This window comes from Perna viridis, chromosome 3 (genome assembly GCF_037379345.1).
Source record: "Perna viridis isolate PV_CMFRI_1.1 ecotype Kerala chromosome 3, ASM3737934v1, whole genome shotgun sequence".
NCBI lineage: Eukaryota > Metazoa > Mollusca > Bivalvia > Mytilida > Mytilidae > Perna > Perna viridis.
The window spans coordinates 54,319,549-54,344,619 of record NC_142447.1 but is presented as its reverse complement, the minus strand read 5'-3'; the positions used below and the strand labels follow the sequence as shown (position 1 = coordinate 54,344,619).

Genomic DNA, 25,071 nt, shown 5'->3' with positions numbered 1-25,071 from the left:
ATATCTTGACCTACACTTAGAAATCGATGGTAAAGGAAAAATATTGACCAATCTTTCCTCGTTTGTCTATCCCGGACTTGACTTTTTATGAGCGACTCGGCGGGTGTTTCTAGAAAAGCAGAGGACGCTTACTCTACCGGTGCACCTGGTCCATGCTCCCAGTTTTTAGTGGAGTCCGAGTTGCTCATTTACTTTTGTTACTTTGTATGTATGATTTTAGTTACTTTATGTTCTTTGTTGTGAATGTCTGTTTTCCATGTCTGGTCTTTGTCCCTGGATTACATTCTTTTGATTACCGCTATTACCTTGGTTCCCTTGATTACTCTTTCGCAAATTTAAGTTCCATAATGTTAGCCAGTGCTAAAAGATTCGACCAAAAGACATTTCGAACCATGACAACCAATAATTCCTTATGAATGCCAGACATTTCGGCCAATAGACATATCAGACCATGAAAATTAGCATAATGCCTTAGGACAAATATATATCATTACAAAATTTACCATACTTGAAGGTTATGAGTATAATATATCAAATTAGAGCATGAGGAATGAAGCAAGCAATCTTAATCAACATTTGTTTCTTCATCACTTGACTGATAACCAAGACTGTCCGCACTGTAGGGACCACATTGGAGATAATCATCATTTCTTGTTATCTTGCAATAACTATGCTCACCATAGGAGGTCAATGCAGTCTGTCTGCTTAGACCTTAACATAATTTTGCTGACAGACATTTAATTTTTCATAAAATATTGATTTTATATTTAAAAAAAATACTAATTTATTGTTCTATTCAGCAGCATTATAAATGATATATTTATCATGTTTTTAATTTAATTATTGCTAGATATTAAAAATCATTTCAAATCAATTCCATCTTCATTAATGAAGGGATCGGTGCATGATGTCTAGAAAACATGAAATATGCGGAAAATACCTCTTTTTTCAAGATCGAGTTAATAATTTTCAATCTTTGAACTTTATCCATCAATGTTTACAAAAATGTATATTGCTAATATTCTAAAATTTAAAAAAAAGTTTAATTTGAAGATAATGGAAAAGTTATGCATTATAATTTAAATTGCACAGAGAATTACTATTACAATTTTTTTAAAGTAAAATGTGTGTGTGTGTGTTTTCAAGTCGTGTGAATATCTTCTATCTGCATGTTGTATTTGTTGGCTTGTATGGAGAGGATATATATATATATCCTCTCCTGGCCAATCTTATACAATTTATTTATTGAATAAAATATGTTTAAATTATCAAATCAGAAATGACAAAAAAATATCAAAATAAGCTGTTTTTTACTAAAGTTTCTTCGGGAGCGTTAAAAGGTTTCACCTTCGTCATATTATTCTTAAAATTAGTTGAAAGGGATATATATTCATTTCACTTATTGAGCTGCCTGAGGAGTACGAAGTGTATTCTGGGGGTATGTATAAATACCTAATATAATGTCTTCTCCCTGGGGAAGAAAATTTGAGATTCTACACCCAGAGAACAAATTTACAAGGAGTGTTAATCACTTCAACGGATTCATGAAGGTTGTCTTTATAACATAAAGCTATTCCGCCGGACTTTCCTTTTAAACTTACCTGTTTTCTATTTTTCAAAATAAAATTAAACTTTAAACGTCGATATTTTCAGAATCACAAGATGGAATATTATCTTAATAATGCATGGTATGATATTCAATATTTACAGACTAGCAATATGCCGTATTATCGTTTCTGTCTTTTAAAACCCTAATACATGGAATCGCAAAGTGCAACTTTATCGTTTTATTGTGAGGTCGGATTTGTCATTCAGAACGCCAAAGTTACAAACTTATTAAGCCAAACGTTATTGTTTATTGTAGTACAGATTTGACTCTTACAGTGTAACCACAATTTCAGTAGTATTTGCCATTATGATGTTCATTTAATACCTGACATGGCCTTTGAATGGAAAACTGTACATGTTTGTTCTTAATGATATGTATAGAATATGATATGACCAGCAACATTTCCTCAGAAGACCAAATTTGAAAAGCAGCAAATCAAATTGAATTATTAAAAAATCAAACTGCTTTGAACGCATTAACTCGTATTTTTAATGTTTGTTTTGAGTCTGGTAAAATTCCAGCTATCTGGAGTAAAGGTGTGATTACTCCCATTCCTAAATCATCTATAGCTGACCCTCGAGATCCTATAGCATATAGGGGAATTACTTTGGCCCCAACATCATATAAAATTTATTGTGGGGTATTAAATGCCAGACTTACTGACAAATTTGAAGAGTTAGAGGTTTTAAATGGCGAACAAAATGGCTTCAGAAAAGGTCGCAGTACAGTCGACCATTTGTCTACATTAACAACAATAATTGAAACTAGAAAACTTAATAAATGCTCTACTTTTTGTGCGTTTATTGACTTTAAAAAAGCATATGACTCTGTAAATAGAAATATATTGTTTAGTAAACTTGAAAATATCGGTGTTAGTACAAAGATGATGAATGCTATTTTTTCCATATATATTAATGTACAATCTTGTGTAAAAATAAATGGTCATATGACAGATTGGTTTGATTAAAAAACAGGCCTGAAGCAAGGCTGAATTTTATCACCCTTGCTCTTCAATATTTTTATTAATGATTTAGTAGATGAAATAAAGATGTTAAATGTTGGTGTAAGATTAGATGACTCTATTATTTTAGTTTTGCTATATGCAGATGATATTGTTTTGATATGTGAAAATGAAAATGACTTGCAAAGAATTTTGGACACTTTAAGTCAATGGTGTCAAAATAATGATTTGTGTGTAAATTTAACTAAGTCAAAAGTAGTTCATTTTAGACCTGAATCTGTTCAGAGAACTGATTTTAAGTTTACGTTTGATAGAGAAAAGATAGGATTAGTCATGAGTGAATTTTTGAATTACGTAGATATGGCTAAGGCTGTTGCCAATTCTGCTAGTAGAGCTCTAGATTTACTTATAGCTAAATATAATGCTAACGGAGGTTTTGATTATTCTGTATTTACAAAATTATTTGATACAATGGTTATGTCAGTTATTGAATACGGTGCCTCTATATGGGGCTGTAGAGACTTTTCATGTATTAATGCTGTAAAAAATAGAGCAATGCGTTTCTTTATGGGGGTCGGTAAATATACCCCAAATCTTTCACTCTATGGTGACATGGGCTGGTCGTCTTGTATAATTAAGCAGTGGTCATGTTTTTAGAATGTGGTCAAGATTTACAAAAATGTGTAATAATAGACTTGATAAAGAAGTCTTTTTATGGGCAAATAGAAATTGTAATAATAGAATAAAGAATTGGAACTTTAGAGTACATAGTAAATTTAGAGAGCTAAATGTAAACCATTTTTGTAATACAGATTTTATATTTAACAAAAGTTCTATAAATATGTTAGAAAATATAAATTTTGAAAATTTTAAGAATAAATGGTTCAATGATTTAAATAGTAATAATCATAGTAAGCTGAGAACTTATGGAGTAGAACGATATTTACAAACACGTATACCTGGTAGATACAGAAGTGCTTTTTCTAAATTTCGTTGTGATGTTGCACCATTAAAAATAGAAACTGGCAGATATGAAGGTATTTTGAGTGAAAATAGATTGTGTTTTAATAATGTATGTATGGATAATGGTAATATTGAAGATGAGAAACATGTCATTTTGCATTGTCCTGTGTATTTACATTTGAGAGAAGATATTTTTATTCGGGCTAAATCTTTTAATGACAATTTTGATAATTTAACTGATGGTGAAAAATTCATATTTTTATTTAGTGATGAAAAAATGTTCTTTTATTCAGCCAAAATCTGCCATGATGTTTTATTAACTAGAAGAAATATTTTATATAGGTAATTTCTGTTAATATAATATATTAAAATGAAAATGTATATATATAGTATTTTAATTACTTATTTAAAGTCTCTCATAACTCTTTGAAAAGAGTGGCTCTAATTTGACAACATAAAGTTTTAATTGTATATGTTTTGTATATCGATAATAATGGTATTATACAAATGTGAACTATTAACTTTTAGAATCATATATATTGCTTTTAAATGTATATATAATATGTCAGTTAGAGGTCAGTTAGAGGTGAGACTATAATAAAGAATTGTCTTGTCTTGTCTTGTCTGTTTTCGAATCTTTTTTTCGCATATTCAGAATGCGGATTATACTTAATGTGACAATTTTTGTATTTTATATTTTATTGCTATGTAAGTGAATAAAATGAAATTGTTGCAGTGATGGGCGGGCGGAATCTGGCAAGATGAGAGGGTTCAGGATTCTATAATTCTGCGTTGGACCATATTATTTTATACCTTTCTGTGGTACCACGGGAAGGTGGGTTTAAATAAGGCTTTATCTGTTACCAGAGCGGCCGGTTCACGACTGGTACCAGTCGGAATTTCTCGTCCTCTGTAACCAGGGTGACTTATTTACATGTGGCCACATATATGTAAGGATCGGGCTCCCTGTTCACTCAGTAGTGCATGGAGGAACTTCCGTTATCGCTGTTACCAGCGAAACGACTACCTCAGCCAATTTACTTCTCGGCGTTTTGTACAGTCTTGCCCGATCTTGTCTTTCCGCTTTCTGCAGTCGTTTTGCCAACACAAAATTTCACATTTTATTTAATCTTTTATTAATTATGATTGTAAATCATGTAATAGTAGGCCTAATTCAGTATTACTAGACATTGTTGCGCGTAGTTTGTTCACAAAAGAAAAAGCTACTAAATCAAAACAATTCAAATGCTCAAAATGCTCTATTAACAACTCTATTAGAACAAGCAAAACCTAGAGGCTAGACGTGACGAGATCCGATTTGTTGACGGAGTTATTTCACGGCAAAAAATGACGAATTTCATCCGAAAAGCATTGATCTTTACCACAAGTGACTCCTTAAATTTATCGGTATCTTATCTACTTGAACTTTATGCCACAGCTAATTCAACTTGTAATCTTGAACATCGGACAGTCGTAGAAAAACAACAGATACATGTAGCTAGGGAGCACTTGTACATTTTCTTAATTCTTTTTTCGAAATAAAGTTTGAAGAAGCGGTACATTTTTAAACAAGCACGCGTTTTCAGTTATAAAACAAATCCTTTGAACAGAAATTAATGAATCGGGCGATAAAGAAAAATAGTTTTTGATTCGGACACGGATGAAGACGAAGCATTTTTTCTCACAGATATCAAAACACTGGCGGTGAATCAGTCAATGTTATCGTTTGTCGCGACTTTACTTCAGCTAGCTAGTAAAATATTTTAAAACAATAAGGCTTGACTGAAAAAAATGATTAAAACAGTTGATTCTGTATTGGTTACTGTGACTTAAATAATTCATCATAGTTTTAGAGTTGATCAGTTTGTTTGACTTCGTAACTTTTGGTTTCCTGTTTTTTTTCTTTTTTTTTTTTTTTTTTTTTTTTTTTTTTTCTTGTCGATTTGAAAAGTTTTCAAACAAGACCAATCTACTGTATTGCTAGTTTAAAAATTATGCACTTCAAATAGCGTCTTGCCGCCTTTTAGCACATGGATTAAAATGAAAGAAACGTCATAATTTTTCAAGTTGTTAAATAGTAGAAATTGCAGTTTCTGGATATATTTTGTGTGAAATATAAAATTTTACTTTTTTGTTTTTGAGGCTTTATTACTCAATATCTAGGATTAGACTAGCATGAAATTTTTGTCTTTAATACAGCATGGTTTAATGTATCATTTTACCCTCTAGTTTCTTTGCAACTTCTATAGGAATACGGCACACCACTTTATTCACAATGACTTTAATGGAACCATTAAATACTTACCGCACTTGATAATGGAATCTTGTACGGAAGTATTTTAACTACAATTAAAATTTACGTTTTCGCGAAAACGTGTAGCAGTTACTTCCAATTTCTGGATCTATAATAAAGACACATATTGTCAATTCAGTCGCAGATTATTAATCGGAACGGCTATCAATTTTCATCAAATATGGACAACAAATTTTTACCGCGATGGCGGCCATTTGGAAAATGGCGACCGATAAATAGCTCAAATTGTCAATTGAACCAAAGACAGCTTAATTGACGATATCAATTTTCATCAAAATCGGACAAATTTGAATTATCGATGGCATTGGCGGCCATTTTGAAAATGACGGCCGAGATGCACACGATTTAAAAAAAAATGGCATGATCAGTCCGGCGGCCATTTTGAAATACATGACGGCAGCTCGAAATTTTTCGGAGTTCGGCATTCTTTGTAGTTCTGACTTCTTGAGAAGTTTCATCTCAATCGGACAAAGGACACTTTTGAGAATTTTTTTGACAGAAGAATTAAAAAAATAATAATAAGAAGAAGAATTTACGTTTCCACGTAAGTGTAGAAGTAGCCTTCCGTTTCTGGATCCCTTTTTGATATATAAATTGCCAATTGAACAGCAAATCATTAATCGGGACGGCCTAATTAACCTAGATATCAAATTTCATCGAATTCGGACAATTTTGGATTTTTTTACCGTGGTGGCGGCCATTTTGAAAATGGCGACCAATACGTAGCTCAAACTTTCAATTGAGCCGCATATTATTAATCGGGATGCCTTAAAGAACCTAGATATCAATTTTCGTCAAAATCGGACAACTTTGAATGTTGGCAGACATTTTGAAAAAATGGAGACTTTTTGAAAAATGACGACCGACACATTGTCCAAATCGTCAGTAAAGCTGTATATTATTATAATAGAATAGCCTCAATATCCTAGATATCAAATTTCATCAATATCTGACAATTTTAATTTTTTTATCACGTTGGCGGCCATTTTGAAAGTGGTCGGCGACTTAATAAACCTTGTTAGACAGGCAACCTATAGCATCAATTTGAAACATAACTACTACTTTCAAGTTCCAATAGGAAGAAAACAATATTAGATAAATATAAAAAATACAGAGACACAACCTGTAAAATTATAATGAAAATATATGTAGGAATAATACTAAATGACAAGCTCTTATCGACCAGGTGCTGACAAAAGTCCTAAGACGTTCCTGCATTAGTGTTCGCTCTGCGTATTTGCTTTCTTGTTCGTTCTTAGTTCTTCATACTACCGTTCTGGGTGCGTTTCGTTATTTGCGTATTCGTTTCAGCATATTCAAGAGATCAAATCTTTTTATTTCTTTTTTAATTCTGAAGCAGATATATATATATATCTGAAAAATTCCCAACGATGTTAAACCTGTCCAATTTGCGATGCAAATTTTTGGTCGTTCCCTCCGCGGGACTCGAACTCGTGCAGCTCTGACATCTATGGCAAGACCGCCTGAACAAAGTCCAGCGCCTTAGACCACTCGGCCAGATAAAATATAGTTTTTGCTGGCCGGGTCATTCCTCCTCGTAGGATTAATCTAGGGCTGTAACTTAGTACACGATGTATGGTAGTACGGGACAGTTCATTTAGATGTTATTATGTAGGATAGAGGATCAAATTAATGATGCATGTCACATCAAATCAATATTAGACAAATGTCTCAGAATGTGACGACTCTATTCACTACACTGCTCCCTCGGATCAAATTGATATAGGGAAGATATGTAAACGTATAGAAAGGTCTGAAAAATTCAGATATACCTGACAATGTCAGAACAGGCAAATTGTGCAAATTTTTGGTTGTTTCGAGTCTCGCGGAGGGAACGACAAAACATTTGCTTCCCAAATTAGACAGTTCTAACATCGTTGGGAATTTTTCAAACTTTTCTGACTTGCATGAACTTCCCTGTATTAATTTGATTACAACAGAGATTAGATTAATCCTACGAGGAGGAATGACCCGGTCAGCGAAAGCTATATTTTTATATAGCTCGGCTGGCCGAGTGGTCTAGGGCGCTGGACTTCATGCAGGCGGTGTTGCCACAGATGTCACAGCGGTACGAGTTCGAGTCCCGCGGAGGGAACGACCAAAACTTTCCTATGCAAATTTGACAGTTCTAACATCGTTGGGAAATTTTCAGACCCTTTTATACTTACATTACATGTTAAACACATTATGAACAGATTGACTAGGCACTCGCTTTTACTCTATTACATTAGGATTTCATAAAGGTATACAATAAGGAATCTAGACTAACAAACTTTCCAGGTCATGCTGAGCCACAATTATGGCCAGCCCAGACCTCATAAGGCCAAAATAATTACCAGTCTATGTTTAACGGCAGTGTATTCTTTCTGCAATCAAAAACAAATCGGTATTAAAAAAAGAAATTAGTGTGTAACCAATTGTGAAAGTCACTGAGAAATGATTCAAATTGTACCAAGCTGAAAGTCACTGGGGAATGATATAAATTGTACCAAGCTGAAAGTTACTGAGAAATGATACATGATATATACCAAATTATTGTTGCTGTTGTTTTTATTGATTTTGTAAATCAAATGACAAAAAAAAAGAGAAACATCAATCAATGACACTTCATTTTTTTAGCTCACCTTGCCAAAGGCCAAGTGAGCTTATCCCATCATTTGGCATCCGTCGTCATCGTCGTCGTCGTCGTCGTGGACACATTTTTAAAAATCTTTTCCTCTGAAACTGCTGGACTGACAGGTTTTAAACTTGACATAATTGTTCCTTAGGGTGTTCTGCACAAAATGACAGTTGGGATTTTTCATCCATGAAAAAAATATGGCTGCTGTTATTACAAATAAAACATAGGGATTAGATTGCAGTTTTTTTGCAAATAACTCAAAAATCGTTGTTTTTAGCAAATTTCTGGCAGGGTAATATTGTTTAGCATCATGAGATGAACATATGCCAAAATTTGTCAATACGATTGGTCAACTGATGTAGGAGTTACGGTCCCTGAAACAGTTTTTTTTGTATTTTCGCATGTGCAACTTTGAAAATATTCTTCTTAAAATCCATTGCACAGAATTCAATGAAAGTTGACATGTATGTTTCTTAAGGTATCCCACATAAATAGATTGTTGGGATTGTTGATTCATGAAAGAACATGGCCGCCGTTACTAAAAATAGTACATAGGGATCAGATGGCAGTTTTTTGCAAATAACTCAAAAACCGTTGCCTTTAGCAAATTTCTGGCGTGGGTAATATTGCTCAGCATGATGAGACGAACCTATGCCAAAATTTGTCAAAACGATTGGTCAACTGATGTAGGAGTTACGGTCCCTGAAACATTTTTTTTTTGTATTTTCGCATGTGCAACTTTGAAATTCTTCTTTTCAAAATCCATTTCACAGAATTCAATGAAAGTTGATATATATGTTCCTTTGGGTATTCCACATAAATTGACAGTTGGGATTGTTGATTTATGAAAAAAACATGGCCGCCATTACTAAAAATAGAACATAGGGGTCAGATGGCTGTTTTTGCAAGCAACTCAAAAACCGTTCCCTTTAGAAAATTTCTGGCATGGGTAAAATTGTTAAGCATCATGAGAAGGACCTACGTCGAAATTTTCAACACCATTCATTGACTAATGTAGGAGTTACGACCCCTGAAATAGTTTTTTTGTTGTTTCTTTTCACGTGTACAACTTTGAAAATCTTTTTCTCTAAAACCATTTAAGATCATTGAATGAAAATAAGCATAACAGTTCTTTAGTGTATTGTGCTCAAAATGACTATTGTGATTTTTAATCTGTGAATAGATGTGGCTGCCTATACTAAAAATGGAACTTAGGGGTCATAAGACAAGTTTTTGAAAATCAATTCGAAAATTGTTGCCTTCAGCAAAATTCTGGTTCAGGTCATGAAAATGCTATGAAAAGCATTTCCTGCATTTGACAGTTTAGTTGATTTTAACTTAGCCTGTTTCATTCCTCAAGTTTTTTTAAATAAGCAAATGGTTAAACAGGTGAGCGATTCAGGCTCTCTTGAGCCTCTAGTTGTTACTTGTTGTTGTTGGTTTTGCGTCTTGTTTGCTTTTTTTTAAATTTTGTGTGGGGGATCTTTTTAAGCTCATTTGAGATGAAAGTAAAATAAAACTATTAGATTCAATCTGTGGCGTGCATATTGCGTCCTTTCCGCGTGACCAATTCTACTTTCTGTTTCGGTTTGTGAATTTTCAAGCTAACCGGATACAGAAGTCACTAGTAAGTGCCTGGACATTCTGAATCTGAATATGAAACTACCGAATTGTGGCTTGAATTGCTAAAAGTAAGTACATTGTATTCGAATTATAATATTTTTTTTCTATGCATTGATCGATTGGCATATTGATACAATAGGTATAATAGGACGAATGAGATGTAAAAGGATAAAGCTAATACTAGAGGTTTTGTACCTATTTTGAACAAAAGGAATAAATAAGAAAAAAAAATATTCCCCCATTCTAATTTTACTGCAGAAAAGGTTTCGGTATTAAGCAAGAAATAAGTATGCAACCAAGCTGAAAGTTACTGAGAAATGATACAAATTATACCAGGCTGTATATCAAATTATTGTCCTGTTGTGTTGTTTTTGCAAATCAAATGAAAAAAGGAAAATAACTCAATTAATGACACTTCATTTATTTATTGTTTGTTTGCTTTTGTTTTTGTTTTTGTTTTTTATATTTTGTGGGGGATCTTTAAAATCTCATTTGTGAAATGAAAGTACAATAAAACTATTAGGTTGAATCTTACGTACTTTCCGTGTAACCAATTCTACTTTCTGTTTTGGTTAGGGAATTTTCAAACTAACCTGATACAGAAGTCAAAGGTGAGTGCATGAACAATACAAAATTGCAGCTTGATTCGCTAAAAAGTAAGTTCATTGTATTCAATTTATTTTTTTTTTATGCATTGATCGATTGGCATAGTGATACAATAGGTATAATAGTACCAATGAGATGTATAAAGCTACACGAGGTTTGGTGAACAGGCTTTAAAAGAAATAAATAAAAAAAAATATATTTCCCCATATATTACCAAAATAAACAACAAGCAAGTTATATTTAGTAACGTGACGGAGCTATTTATACTTTCTATACAATGTTAGAAGAAATGCAACTCTTGTTAAGATAATGGTGATTTCCTTTGCTGTAGCAATTCAAATATTATCTATTTGTTTCCATTTTCTTCTTCAACTTCTGGTGTATAAAATACATTTCACTTTCTGAAAATCTTGAAGGTAGGAAACATAATATAACATATGTAATATCTTTTGAAGTATTATCTTTAAAATCCGGAACATTATGGGGCTTAAATGTGTACACAATCACGGTACATATTTGTTTTTTATTTAATGTGGAACAGAGAGACAAATTTCTTCATTTGTATTTTTTACCGTGAATGATATAGATACAACGGTTGAATATAGCCTTATTCATGTATAAAATTCCACCACTTTAAAACAGCACATCAATATCCGTACCCAGGCTTCATATCTCCGTTCCATATACTGTAAATGCTACCGTGGTCCTATCTTAGGTAACCCCTTATGATTATTCCACTCGTGGTAGTTTTTGTTCGGAGGGGAACGCTTTAACATCTAGTAATTCGTTGGAATATTTTCATATGATGTAAAGACAAGTATTCGATGATTTTATGGTTATTAACATTTCAGAATGGCAAGACGATTAGCAAAAAACATAACATCGGATCACTTGTCTTGTCCCATATGTAAAGAGACCCTAGAAGAGCCTAGACTGTTGCCATGTGATCACACACTGTGTACTAACTGTCTAAGTGAACTTATCAGCAGCTCTCGTCATACGAACAGGTTTTCCTGTCCCGTCGATAGGAAAACGTTTAGAGCCCCGACTTATCGAATATCTTCTGATGATTGGGCGAAATCCTTTCCAGCTGATGAGTTAGCGACTCAGTTACTTCGAACTATATATTGTGAAGTTAATCTCTCTGATGCGAAAACACTTGGACTTTGCTGTCCCGACCATGACGATGCCATCTGTGAGTTCTTTTGTTTCACTTGTTTACAGATACTTTGTTCTGAGTGTGCAGTAGAAAAGCATAGAAACTTAAACTGCGATTGTAGGAGCATAAATAAATCGTCTGATCATGTAAATGTCCGGTTGCATGAAGTTTCAGAGGAAATCCAACGATTGGAACGTTATGGTAAAGACATATTTTATAAAGAGTCAGAGAAAGAGCAACTCTTGATGCACTCAAGAAGTACTGTGCAATTAACACTGATGAACCTGAGAAAAGTTGTACAAAACTACGAGAAAATCATAAACGCTAAAGTGTCTTCATTGTTAAGTGAAATTGACAATCAAACACAAAAACATAAAGTTAATCATTTAGCCGATGATATAGTTCAAGCATTGAGCGATAAACAACAGGAAATTCATGTCGCTATTTTGACAGATGCTACAACTGACAGGCTGCTTTTATTGACTCACTGTCAAGCATTTCTCAAGCAGTACAACGATCGTATATATAAACTCCTAGGAATGAAGCAAAATCCAGTTAAACTACAGTTAGAAATAGACCAAACATTTTTAGACGTTTGCAAGACACTTGAAGACATGCCTATTGGAACTCTTCATGTATTGCCAGCAGATTCCACTGACTTTGAGGACTCTGAAACTAAAGTTTGTAGGCAAAGGATACGATTTGCCACTAATACTCTCCCATCTAGGGCTTTATATTTTCAGCATTCATTTACAATAGAATTAGTTACCAAAGGACAGAAAGAGATACAAGCGCGAATAACTGATATTGTTTTCAATGGGCACTCCGTCATAATAGTTGATAATGCCAACTTTAAGGCACAACGTTTTAGGATTGCATATGGAAATGAATTAGTGGATGAGATTAGAATTTATGGAGTTTACGGTATTGCAAACATTCACGATAATGATGATGTTATAGTCACTGCGCCTACTGCAAAATCTCGATTAATACGACTCTCTACATACCAAGGTTTACGTATTCAGTCTGAGATTGTCACAGCATATCCTTACTATAACATTACTCCATTGCCTAACAAGCAATATGCAGTTTTAATTCACGATAAACCAAAATGCAACGCAAACAAAAAGGTAAGTTTTGATTGGTCTTTTGGAGTGACGTCAAATGTTGATATAATTGAAGAAGACGGGACTGTCGTGAAAAGTTTACGTGAAAATTTGCTTTGCGAACCAGAAGAATTTGGTCAGCCATTCATCATGCCACTGAAGTCAATTTGTGGCCTTCCGAATTCATGCTTAGTTGTTATAACTGAAACCAAAACTAATGATGTCATTAGATGTATTGATCAAAGAGGCCAAGTAAAATGGACTTATAAATTGAACGACAAACCGGAAGGGGTATGTTGTTCTAATGATAGCATATACGTATACCTTCGCAAAACAAAAGTAGTTCGAGTTTTTTCCTTTGAGGGCGATCTCAGACCTACGTCAACAGTTAAACTTGATAGATATGATGGAGATGGACATGGACTTGTTCTGAGTCTGACGAACAAGTTAATTGGAGTTGTTGACAGGACTAATACAACGAGACTTTTTGATTTACTTTAGTACATTTAATTATGTACTCATTAACATCCTGCAGCCGGACTGTGTGGTTCGGTTCCGTCACATTTTGTACCTGTACCAGCCGAACATGTCTGTGGAGCATCACAACCAAGTGCTAATCAATAGAAAAATAATATCACAGATTTATAATTATATTTATATATATCATTTTATGCCTTTTGAAGGTCAAAGGTTGACTGAAATTTTTGCTCGTTAACATTCTCTTCATTTTTATCGGTATCTTAGTGCAATCCGTTAGACTTATATATATTATTAGCCGCACCCCTCCAACAGATCTACTGACTGTCTAAATAATCTTAGACTGTTACCGGAGCTTATTACATCTTTATACGATTTTGCTTATCAACATAATGGGGAAATTAATTAATCTTTCTGTCACATTATATTTCTTGGAGTTATTTTGAAAATCATTCAGTGGTTACTAGGTATAATCTATTTTTGTCTTGGCGTCCTGGTCAAATGTATATACTTGCCGGTGGCGTGATTGAACTATTGAGATCAAATTGTTTAAAGCGTGCATCGTACGTTTCATTGATAAAGCTATATCAGTCTCAGCGTCATTCTGCAACAATTGTTTTCATTTGTGGATTGATTTTACCTTTATGGGCATTTGTCTATTTCATTATAATATTTTCATCAATGGCGGATGGATTTTTTTATTAATTTGCATATTGCTGCTTCGGTTATTTGGACGAACGGTTTTATCCAATCACAAATGGTCAACACTACGCAAAATCGTACAATTCCTCTTTAATGACTGTTTTTTTTTTTTTTAATATATGCTTCCTAGGTGGGGATCGGCTTGAGCGCTTTGCTCCGTTTGTATATATAACTTGACAGTAAGAGACGCCGCGATCGTCTATCTTATTTAAAAAAAAAACACTGAACTTACCTGTTTTTTCTTTAACTTGAAAAAGAAATAAAATGTTGTTTCAACTTATTGGTCCGAGTTCTGTCATGATAAATACGAACAAAGTAAAATTTTACTACTACTTGTATATGCAGAGACAAATTTATCGTGATAATTTAATTAACCATATTTCTTCAATTTTACACATTTTGACAAATATGAGTATACAGCTGTTAGTTTGAAAAAAGTTTCATATCTTAATAGGCCTATGTAGCTTCGATGTTTCGTTAAAAACTTTGGAAATAAGGTTTTAAATCCCACTAAGTACTTACCAACCCAGACTTCTGGTGCCTCTGTAAAATTTTTTGGAGAACAGATGTCACACAAAGCTGGGGGAGAGGACAATGTGTCTGTAAAGAAATACAAGTCTGCTTATGTATTGATTGTTAAATGTGTGTTGTATTTGTAGTGAATAATAAAACGTAGAACCAATATCACGGGCAAAACAAACACGATCTCCAATTTCAAAAGACGGAAGATGATTGATAATATGCCTTGTACTGCCACGATAACATTTCTTAGACATCTGCCTTTTTGTTTCCCGAGAAAGGTAAATAGACCGAAGTGAACTTTGAGACACCAATTTGAAAGCTCACATCATACAAGCTGCAAATGATTAATTTTTTTTAATTTGTTGTTTTACATGAAAAAGGAAAATCGTTTCAAAAAGAATTTCAAGTTATCGTAATTCTACAGTCGGGAAATTAAACATTTAATTTGAAACGTCTTGCCTAATGCATCGACTTTCGTTTAATCATTCGGGTCGCAAACGAATGGTATTACAGGTGAGTACAACTCCCTACAGGTGATACTCTGCCCCTTCCCTATAAATGATGTACTCAGACATATATGTATTACACTGTGAAGCCATTACAGATAGAAAGGATTAACAAGTAGGTAGAGTGAATAAATACACTTAAACATTTTATCATAACATACATGTACAGTTGCGATCACTTCTAACCTCTCTTCGATCCTGTCAGGATTCGCTGTCATAGAAAAGTTCTAAACTATCAGAAACTGTTTTGACCCGCGACACACCTTGTCAGGGTCTATCAGGACTTCGGACAAACTCTGTTATAATTTGTCATGCATTGGGCCTGACACCCTGGATTTATTTTTTCAATATTTTACCCGACTTTTATGTGTGGCATGCAGTACCAACAAAAAATATTTCCTGTCTTACTTGCTACGCCCCTGACTTCATAGAATTTGGGACTGAATTCCTTTTGGTTGCAGATCTAGACACCGGTATGTTACGGATTACCTATACATATTGACATTTTTAAACAGTTTATGCAGAAATTTTAGACCTTTATGGAACTTTAAAGTGTTCGCACTCATACAATTTGAAAGAATTCTGAACGAAATATATTAGTCGCAGTCACCCTCATGGTAGTTCTATTACAAAAAATAGCATTTTAGTGAATAATTTTAGGTTGTCATGGAAATCAAAAGTACTTGCACTCATACATTTTGCAAGAATAAGATTCTTTAAAAGAAATTTGACTCAAACAAATGTGTCACAGCCACAAACATGATAATTATATTGATAAATTTAGCATTTCAGTCATTATTTTTAGACCCTCAAGCAAATTAAAAGTGTACACACTCATACATTTTGCAAGAATATGACATTTTTAAAGAATTATGACTCAAAATAATATGTCGCAGCAACCACATGATAGTTATATTGGAGAATTAAGCATTTTAGTCATTATTTTTAGACCCTCATGGAAATTAAAAGTGTGTGCAAACATACATTTTCGCAAAAATATGACATTTTTTAAGAATTTTGACTCAAATTAATTTGTCACAACCACTATATGATAGTTATATTGAAAAAAGTTAGCATTTTAATCATTGCCTTTATAGACTCTCATGGAAATTAAAAGTGTGGGCGCTCGTACATTTTGCAAGAATATAACATTTTTAAAGAATTTAGACTCATACTAATGTGTCACAGCCACCACATGATATTTATATTGAAAAATTTACCATTTTAGTTATTAATTTAAGCCCCTCGTGGAAATAAAAAGTGCTTGCACTCATACATTTTGCAAGAATATAACATTTTTAAAGAATTTTGACTCAAACTAATGTGTCACAGCCCCCACATGATATGTATATTGAAAAATTTACCATTTTAGTCATTAATTTTAGACCCTCATAGATATTAAAAGTGTGGGCACTCTTACATATGCTGGAATATGCCATTTTTGTAGAATTTGACAAAAATATATGAGTCACAGTCACCCACATGATAGTTGTATTGAAAAAAAAAACAAAAACATTTTAGTCGATAGTTTTAGACACTCATGCAAAATAAAACTGCCTGCACTCATACATTTTGCAGAATTTTTACTGAAATAATGGTGTCACAGTCACTAATATGAAATTAACATTTTTAGTTTCTACATCTTCTACATACAAGACTATTTTGGGAAATTGGAAGTGTTATCACACACATTCGTTGCTAAAAGTGAGACTTTGGAAAATTTTGACCGAAATATTTCGGTATCAGTCACCCATTTAATGCAAAATTGTCAATTTTAGCATTTTTCAGAATGATTTGTGACCCTTATGTTATTAAAAGTGGCCTTCACTCAAAAAGTACTTTGTCAATCTTGAACTTGAATTGCTAAACATCTGAAAGATATCTGTTACGAGTTTTACACTATCGTTTGGCTAGATCCTTTAATCTCAGTTTCCGCTATACAGATGACGTTTAAACAATCCTAATTTCGGAGATTTGATACATGGCATCTACCGCAAAGAACTTGAAATAAAGGATACTACAGACACTGTAAAGTCAGCATCATATCTTGACCTACACTTAGAAATCGATGGTAAATGTAAACTATTGACCAAACTTTACGACAAACGTGATGATGTTTCATTCAAAATTGATGTTTCATCTGTGGAAACATCCCCCAGCACCTGCGTATGGAGCGTTCATATCTCAACTCATACGTTATGCAAGAGTTTGCCGAAACTACGCAGAGCTTTTGCATCGCGCTAGAATAACAAATAGGCTTCTGGAACAGGGTTATGTTGCTACAAGATTGAAGTCATCACTACAGAAGTTTTATGGTCGTCATCATGAACTCGTGGATCGTTATGGTGTATCCATCAGCACCATGAACGCTGATTTATTCAACGGGTCATAGTTTTCCTTTTCTCGTTTGTCTACCCCGGACTTGACTTTTTATGAGAAACTCGGCAGGTGTTTCTTGAAAAGCAGAGAACACATACTCTACCGATGCACCTGGTCCATGCTCCCAGTTTTTAGTGGAGTCCGAGTTGCTTGTTTGCTTTTGTTACTTTGTATGTATGATTTTAGTTACTTTATCTTCTTTGTTGTGTATGTCTGTCTCCCATGTCTGGTCTTTGTCCCTGGGTTGCATTCTTTTGATTACCTCCCTTGATTACTCTTTGATTACCGCTATAACTTTGGTTCCCTTGATTACTCTTTGATTACCGCTATAACCTTGGTTCCCTTGATTACTATTAGACAGAAACATAGACCTTTAATTTTATAATTAAATAATTTGATTTAATTAATATCACAGGTGTATGACAGAGTGTAAAAATATTATACATGTAAGCAATGATAATTTTTGAACGATGAGTGACTGGACCGTGATCGACGAAAATTGGAACATGAACAATGATCGAGTAATTTAGGAGATGATGATCACGAGGAACTCTCTATATATAATTGGAAATTTAATGTAAATTTTCGAAATCCATAACTGTTTCCTAATTTACATTGGTCACACAGTTTCATTTAGTAATCGCGGACTTCCTGTTCTAAATTACGTCACACAGAATAGAAAGATTTAGTGTCAGGAACTGTCCAGGGGTATGACAGTTTAGGACAGCTTTTCGTAATTTCTTTGTCACGACCCAGGACAGTTTCTGTCAGGATCTGTCAGGGAATGGGGCAAAATGTGTCCTGACCCAGGACAGCCTTTGTCAGACCCTGTCAGGATTTCTGTTCTATCTGCTGTCATAGAACAGAAATCCTGACAGATTCTGACAGAATTTAAGAGAGGTTAGAAGTGATCGCAACTGTATATAGCTGTTAACGTGGAAAATATTTTTAACACAAATTTTTAAATTACAAAAAGTAAATCTTTCATTTTTTTGCGATTTTGATACTTATAGGAATCCTTTACCAACTATCTTTTATTAACACAAATACAAAGTATTCATCGCCAGTATTCTCGTTAAAATATAGCATAGTGTATCTAGTTTTAGAATGTGATACTATCTCCCCTTTTCAATGGGTAAATTGAGAGTAGAGTTGTGTAACCCCGCCAAATTTTGGTAATCAGACTAAAACGTTTTCAAGACCTAAGGATGTTTCAAAATCCAGAAATATCAAGATTAAATAAATAAACTTGCTTTATATAGTTAGCATTAATAAATGAATTTATTTCGCAAAAATTCCACTAATATCGATATCATCACAGATATTTTTTTTAGTTTTTATAATACAATCCATATAGATATTTCAGTGTCGTGCAGTTTTAGCATAAGTCAATAAAAAGTAGTCCCTTTTTATATTCCCGGCTTTGGCTTCGCTTTTTAATATTTTAAGCTAAGGGGGTAACTTTCTACAAATAAGTCATCCGACAGACTAGTTAACTGTCAAACTGTACAGCAGAGTACTTCAAATCCAAATATTCAATTTATTAGAGCCGCGGTAAGGATTTGGAATCTTTTAAAGAATTCATTTGAAACCACTCAGTGAAGTGAAAATAGTTTAAAGTTTCAAAGGAAAATGGTTACTGTTTTCCCCAATGAGACCGGCAACCAGGTTGTCGGATGTTGTTAGGTATGTCCCTTTGAAAAACTTGCTAAAATAGCTTGCATTCCGTAAATATGAAAAAAGACATTTACACAATACTTTCCCTTGATTTTTCTTTTGCTTTCATTATGTACCATCACCATCGTTGTCCAAATAGAAGCTAAGAGTACTTCAATATGAATTTGTAGAGGGAAATAAAGGTAACCATGATTTTTTATAAAAAATAACGCATTCAAATGATAACGACTAGACAAGAAACATAGAAACAAACAACAAAGTAACAAACGAGGAAAAGAAAACTAATGACAAGGAGAACAAATCTCATGATGCAGATGGATGCACATCAACAACTTCATGATGACGACCATAAAACTTTTGTTAGATGACTGTTATCTTGCAGCAAGAAAGCACTGTTACAGAAGCCTTACTTTTAGAAGTTTAGCGTGATACAGAAAGTCCGCGTAGTTTCGACAAGCTCTGGAATAACGTGTGAATTTTTATACGATACTTCATACGTAGGCGCTGAAGGGATGTTGCCACAGATGAAAGGAAAGTTGGTAATACGGAAGAAGAAGTCATCACGTTTGCCGTATAAATTCCCCTTTCCAATGATCTCTAATTACAGATTATGGTATGAGGCTGACTCGCAGTGTAGGTAGTGTCACATACCTCAAGTCTTTTAGGGGTAGACACAATGTCTAGGATTCTTTATAGACAAAGTGTCAACTAAGTAACGGTCGCTAAGAATTATAACATTTTGGTTAAATTTTTGAATAAGATCGGCTGTAAAACTAGCCTCATACTAGTGAAGGAATATGTTAGCGAGTAGCAGAGCACATTTTGTTCTCATTGGACCGTCTGTTGAAAAAACTCGTCCACCTAACTGGACAAATATGTTGTCGATAAAAAAAATTGAAATATTTTGACAACTTCTCCGTCGGTTTATTTGAAAGATGAATTGAAAATGTTTTTTTTTTTCTTACAAAGAATGGATAATCTCTACAAAGTACTACGTACTTGTATCTAAGTGTTCCACTCTTCTAAGATTAACAGCGATGTGTTACGCTTTTTGGTCGGCAGTTAAACTAAGCATGAGGAAAATTAGTATAAAGAAATCATAGGTGTTGATGCTTTTATATTCCAATATAGTAAGTATTGAGAGGTTCAGAGGAAATCTTCCAAGCTCTCCACATGATTATTTCAAATGAATAAGTTCAATACATGTGACATAATATTGTTCAAATTCCCAAATTTCATATCCGTATAATAATATAGATTAGGTCATGCAAACAAATCTTTCAATGTATCAAGTCTTGCCCATACGGCCAATCATACTATACGTGTGGTGATAGCAGTCATTTAGAATATACCCAACACAACTAAAGTGGACATGTTACACACAATCCGAACGAAATCATCCACATTTTGTAATGTAGATTTCGAATGTGTGATCCTAATTTGCTAGGTTGACCTTAAATGTGTTTATTAAAATATTTTATCTAACGTACTCGGATATATCAGCAAGGAGAAGAGTGTGATATCAAAATTGGAATAAACTATAATATTATTATAATTCAATATACATTTTTTGTAGTAATACATAAGTACGTGTATAACGTTTTAATATATTACCGCAAAACGTAGCTTTAACTATTGACCAGTAGTCCCGTGCGCATTAATATTTCGTTATTATTATCATTGACCTTTCGACGTTCAGATGTTTTCAAGGTTTATATCCTTGAAAAAGGTTAAAACCCGATACTGCATGATCAGACGGCAATCAAGAATCATGGTCGCGCAATTCGTTTCTTGATTATGGAGGCATCGTCATAAATCGTTATAATAAAATATCTGGTAGCTCTTTATTTGGGTATATTTACTAATCCCCCTTTCGATACCAACCAATACTTTCGGCGTTGCCTCAGGTTGGTATCGGGTAGTCATTTTCCTGTTTCCCTCACGACCATTCAACAAATACATAATATTGGTTTGAATTTGGAATTGTTCATATTGTATAAGAACCTAGTAATACTGTGCCAAAAACACATTCAATTCCTTGTTTATATTAGCAAGTTCTAACTATGTTGAAAGCAATCTATACTAGCCGCTGTTGTTAACTTACAAACATTCGTCTGAATAAGAACAAACGCGTCACCGTTTCCAATGTCATTGATTTTAAAACATCTGTACTCATTGACATTAGACACTCTACAATAAAAATAAAATTTTATTTAAAATGGTGATAATTTACTGCATATCTCAATACTATGGAAATCTGGCAAATATTATACACCAAAACTTTACGCTCTCATCAGTTAAAAATGTTTATAAATCAAATTAATAACCAGTTATGTAAAATATTATTATAATTGTCCATTGGACCGATACGGTATTACGGAGAAACAAGCTCAATATGGACTAATAGACCCAATACGGACAGGCTCAATATAGATATTCTACTTGGGGAAAGTCAATAAAATAATATAGTAGGTTATGAGCTTTTCAACGATTCAGTATTAAAAATTTGAATCCATTTAAATATTTCCCATAAATGAGATTGGCAGTTCCCAAAAATAAATCTTAATGTCGGACATATTAATTTAAGCGTCTAAACATGTATTTGTAACTGAACTTTCAAGTTGTCGTTTCACAGATTCAATATTAAGAGTCTGGTGAAAACATTTCATTCGTTCATTTATATTACTAGTATATGTTAAAAACACTGAAATATGAAGTTAGTGTCCATGACTCAAAGATCAAATTACGAAAATCATAGAAATCCTTACAGCATATATAAACAAAGTAATGAATAACTTATTTTACACAATAAAGTGTCATAGAATGCTTTTTTATATTGGTCCTGTATAATGTTCGCGGACAAATAGTTTTGGGCCTCGGCCAAAAATGACTGTCCTTGGATATAATATGGCCCAATATTAAAAAACACTTTCTATAACCCTTACATTAAATCATGTTATTTGTATTGACTTTGTATGAAGACGTTGCTTTTCTGATCTTCTATACGCAATAGCTCTGATACTAGATACAAGTTCCATTTAAGTGTGTAATTTATATTATACTTGTTTTGTGTTACTCATTAGTATGTTTGGTTGTTAGTGTTCGTTCTCGAAAACAAAGTCCCCTGTCTTTGTTTGTGTATGTAAACATCTACCTCAAAATAAATGGTCCTGATCTTTTATAACAAGTAATATTGGTCTTATTAGGACTGTTTGGCGCTCGGATTTGTACCAATTGTGAACTTACTACATCAACTTCAAGGGTTTCATCCTCATTGTAGTAAGATTTGTTAACCCAATTACATGGAAAAGAACAAGCTGTAAATAGAGGAAAAGTAAAACAATGAATTAAATTTGAATAAAAAAAACAAACAAACAAACAAAAAAAAGGAAAAAAAAAGAAACAAAAAATATGATTTTTGTATAGGCAAATAGCTAAAAATTACCACCTTTCTTTTTATTATTTTGGTAAAATAAAAGCAAGTTTTTCTTCTGTAACATAAAGAGAATAAAAAAAATCATATTAAATCGTATATATATAATTTATATATACGCTTTTATCAGTTAATAATGTTTATAAATCAAATTAATAACCAGTTGTGTAAAATATGATTATAATTGTCCATTCAATATTAATAAAAATCAGTAATTGGACCAATACGGTATTACGGAGAAACAGGCTCAATGTAGAAAATACAGGCTCAATATGGACTAACAGACCAAATACGGACAGGCTCAATATAGATATTCTACTTCCGAAAGTCAATAAAAGCTAACTTGCATGGCATCAGAACTAATTAAATCCAATTTTTATACCAATGTGTCCGCAGAGTATTCGTTTTTGTTGATTCTTATATTAGTTTCAAACCTGGAGAATGAGTCGTTAAATCGTCAAGAAGTAATCCATAACACACAGTAACAAAAAACAAAAGGAGAGTGTTGAAAATCATAGTGGACGGCTACAGAACTAGTCAGACACAATAAATTTTATTACGTAATATTTTATCTAATTACAACAACGGTCAGTTCTCACAGATAAACCGTTGCCCGAATTTCTTCTTAAATACGCGTACGAATGGTGTACGTGCAGGTTCCCTTTGGGTTATCTTTGGTAGACGTCTATCCTACACGACATTTAAATCCTGTTATTATGTTTATGTGATGTATATATTATGTGCATGTCATATGTAAATAGACAAATATATGGAAAATATGAAACTTTTACTTAGCAAATGACAAGTGTGTGGCCTATAGGACATTTAGTGTTATCATTTTTGAACGAAAATTGAATTATAGCTTTTTGTATAGCCAAATAGCTGAAAATAACCACATTTTTATTATTTTTGTAAAATAAAGGCAAGCTTTTCTTCTGTAAAATAAAGAGAATAAAAAAATCATATTAAATCGTATATATTAATTTATATATACGCTTTTATCAGTTAATAATATTTATAAATCAAATTAATAACCAGTTGTGTAAAATATGATTATAATTGTCCATTCAATATTAATAAAAATCAGTAATTGGACCAATACGGTATTAAGGAGAAACAGGCTCAATGTAGAAAATACAGGCTCAATATGGACTAACAGACCAAATACGGACAGGCTCAATATAGATATTCTACTTCCGAAAGTCAATAAAATATTATAGTAGGTTATGAACTTATCAACGATTTAGTATTTCAATAGTTGGAAGAAATGCGGCAACGGTTTTTCTGTGAGAACTGACCGTTAATGTTATTAGATAAAATATTATGTAATAAGATTGATCATTGTGTCTGACTAGTTCTGTAGCCGTCGTGTATGATTTTCAACACTCTCCTTTTGGTTTTTTGTTACTGTGTGTTATGGATTACTTTTTGACGATTTAACGACTCATTCTCCAGGTTTGGAACAAATATAAGAATCAACAAAAACGAATACTCTGCGGAAACATTGGTATAAAAATTGGATTTAATTAGTTCTGATGCCATGCAAGTTAGCTTTTATTGACTTTCGGAAGTAGAATATCTATATTGAGCCAAATTATATTTTTTGTTTTGTTTTGTTTTGTTTTTTGTTTTCATTTGTTTGTTTGTTTTTCTATTCAAATTGTTTCAAATGTTTCAACAAACGGCAATCCAATGGGAACAAATTGTGCTCCTTTACTTGCTGACCTATTCCTTCACTCTTATGAGGCTGACTTTATAGCTGATTTGATCCGAAAGAAAGAATATCGTTTGGCTCGATCCTTAATCTCAGTTTCCACTATATAGATGACGTATTATCTTTAAACAATCCTAATTTTGTGGATTTGATACATCGCATCTACCCAAAAGAACTTGAGATAAAGGATACTACAGACACTGTGAAGTCAGCCTCATATCTTGACCTACACTTAGAAATCGATGGTAAAGGAAAACTATTGACCAAACTTTACGACAAACGTGATGACTTTTCATTCAGAATTGTTAACTTTACTTTCATCTGTGGCAACATCCCTTCGGCTCCTGCGTATGGAGTGTTCATATCACAACTCATACGTTATGCCAGAGCTTGTCGAAACTACGCAGACTTTTTGTATCGCGCTAGAACTCTAACAAATAGGCTTCTTGAACAGGGTTATGTTGCTACAAAATTGAAGTCATCGCTACAGACGTTTTATGGTTGTCATCATGAACTCGAGGATCGTTATGGTGTATCCATCAGCACCATGAAAACTGATGTATTCAACGGGTCATAGTTTTCCTTTCCTCGTTTGTCTACCCCGGACTTGACTTTTTATGAGCAACTCGGCGGGTGTTTCTAGAAAAGCAGAGGACGCTTACCCTACCGGTGCACCTGG

At 33.3% G+C, this 25,071-nt stretch overlaps 2 protein-coding genes and 1 pseudogene across 5 annotated transcripts; 2 read left to right on the top strand and 1 right to left on the bottom strand.

Annotated features, from left to right (window-relative positions):
• Nucleotides 1–113: 113 nt before the first annotated feature.
• LOC148622929 (uncharacterized) lies at nucleotides 114–3,970 on the top strand (annotated as a pseudogene).
• Nucleotides 3,971–10,037: 6,067 nt separating this feature from the next.
• Nucleotides 10,038–14,843, top strand: LOC148622928 (uncharacterized). Of its 4 annotated transcripts, none has more exons than XM_088573280.1 (3): nucleotides 10,047–10,179; nucleotides 10,688–10,722; nucleotides 11,569–14,843. In XM_088573280.1, the coding sequence occupies exon 3, from the start codon at nucleotides 11,570–11,572 to the stop codon at nucleotides 13,481–13,483; it is 1,914 nt and encodes a 637-aa protein (XP_088429406.1). In that variant the 5' UTR covers nucleotides 10,047–10,179; nucleotides 10,688–10,722; nucleotide 11,569; the 3' UTR covers nucleotides 13,484–14,843. The 4 variants fall into 4 exon arrangements, with proteins under 4 accessions (XP_088429407.1, XP_088429406.1, XP_088429408.1 ...); XM_088573282.1 differs by having other exon boundaries at nucleotides 10,688–10,767; XM_088573281.1 differs by lacking the exon at nucleotides 10,688–10,722 and having other exon boundaries at nucleotides 10,038–10,179.
• On the bottom strand, nucleotides 13,467–23,299 carry LOC148622927 (uncharacterized). Its single transcript, XM_088573284.1, has 6 exons — nucleotides 23,113–23,299; nucleotides 22,400–22,562; nucleotides 21,350–21,435; nucleotides 14,684–14,761; nucleotides 14,394–14,408; nucleotides 13,467–13,595 (listed from the first exon to the last, which is right to left on the bottom strand). The coding sequence occupies exons 1-6, from the start codon at nucleotides 23,192–23,194 to the stop codon at nucleotides 13,504–13,506; spliced, it is 516 nt and encodes a 171-aa protein (XP_088429410.1). The 5' UTR covers nucleotides 23,195–23,299; the 3' UTR covers nucleotides 13,467–13,503.
• Between the last annotated feature and the right edge of the window lie 1,772 nt (nucleotides 23,300–25,071).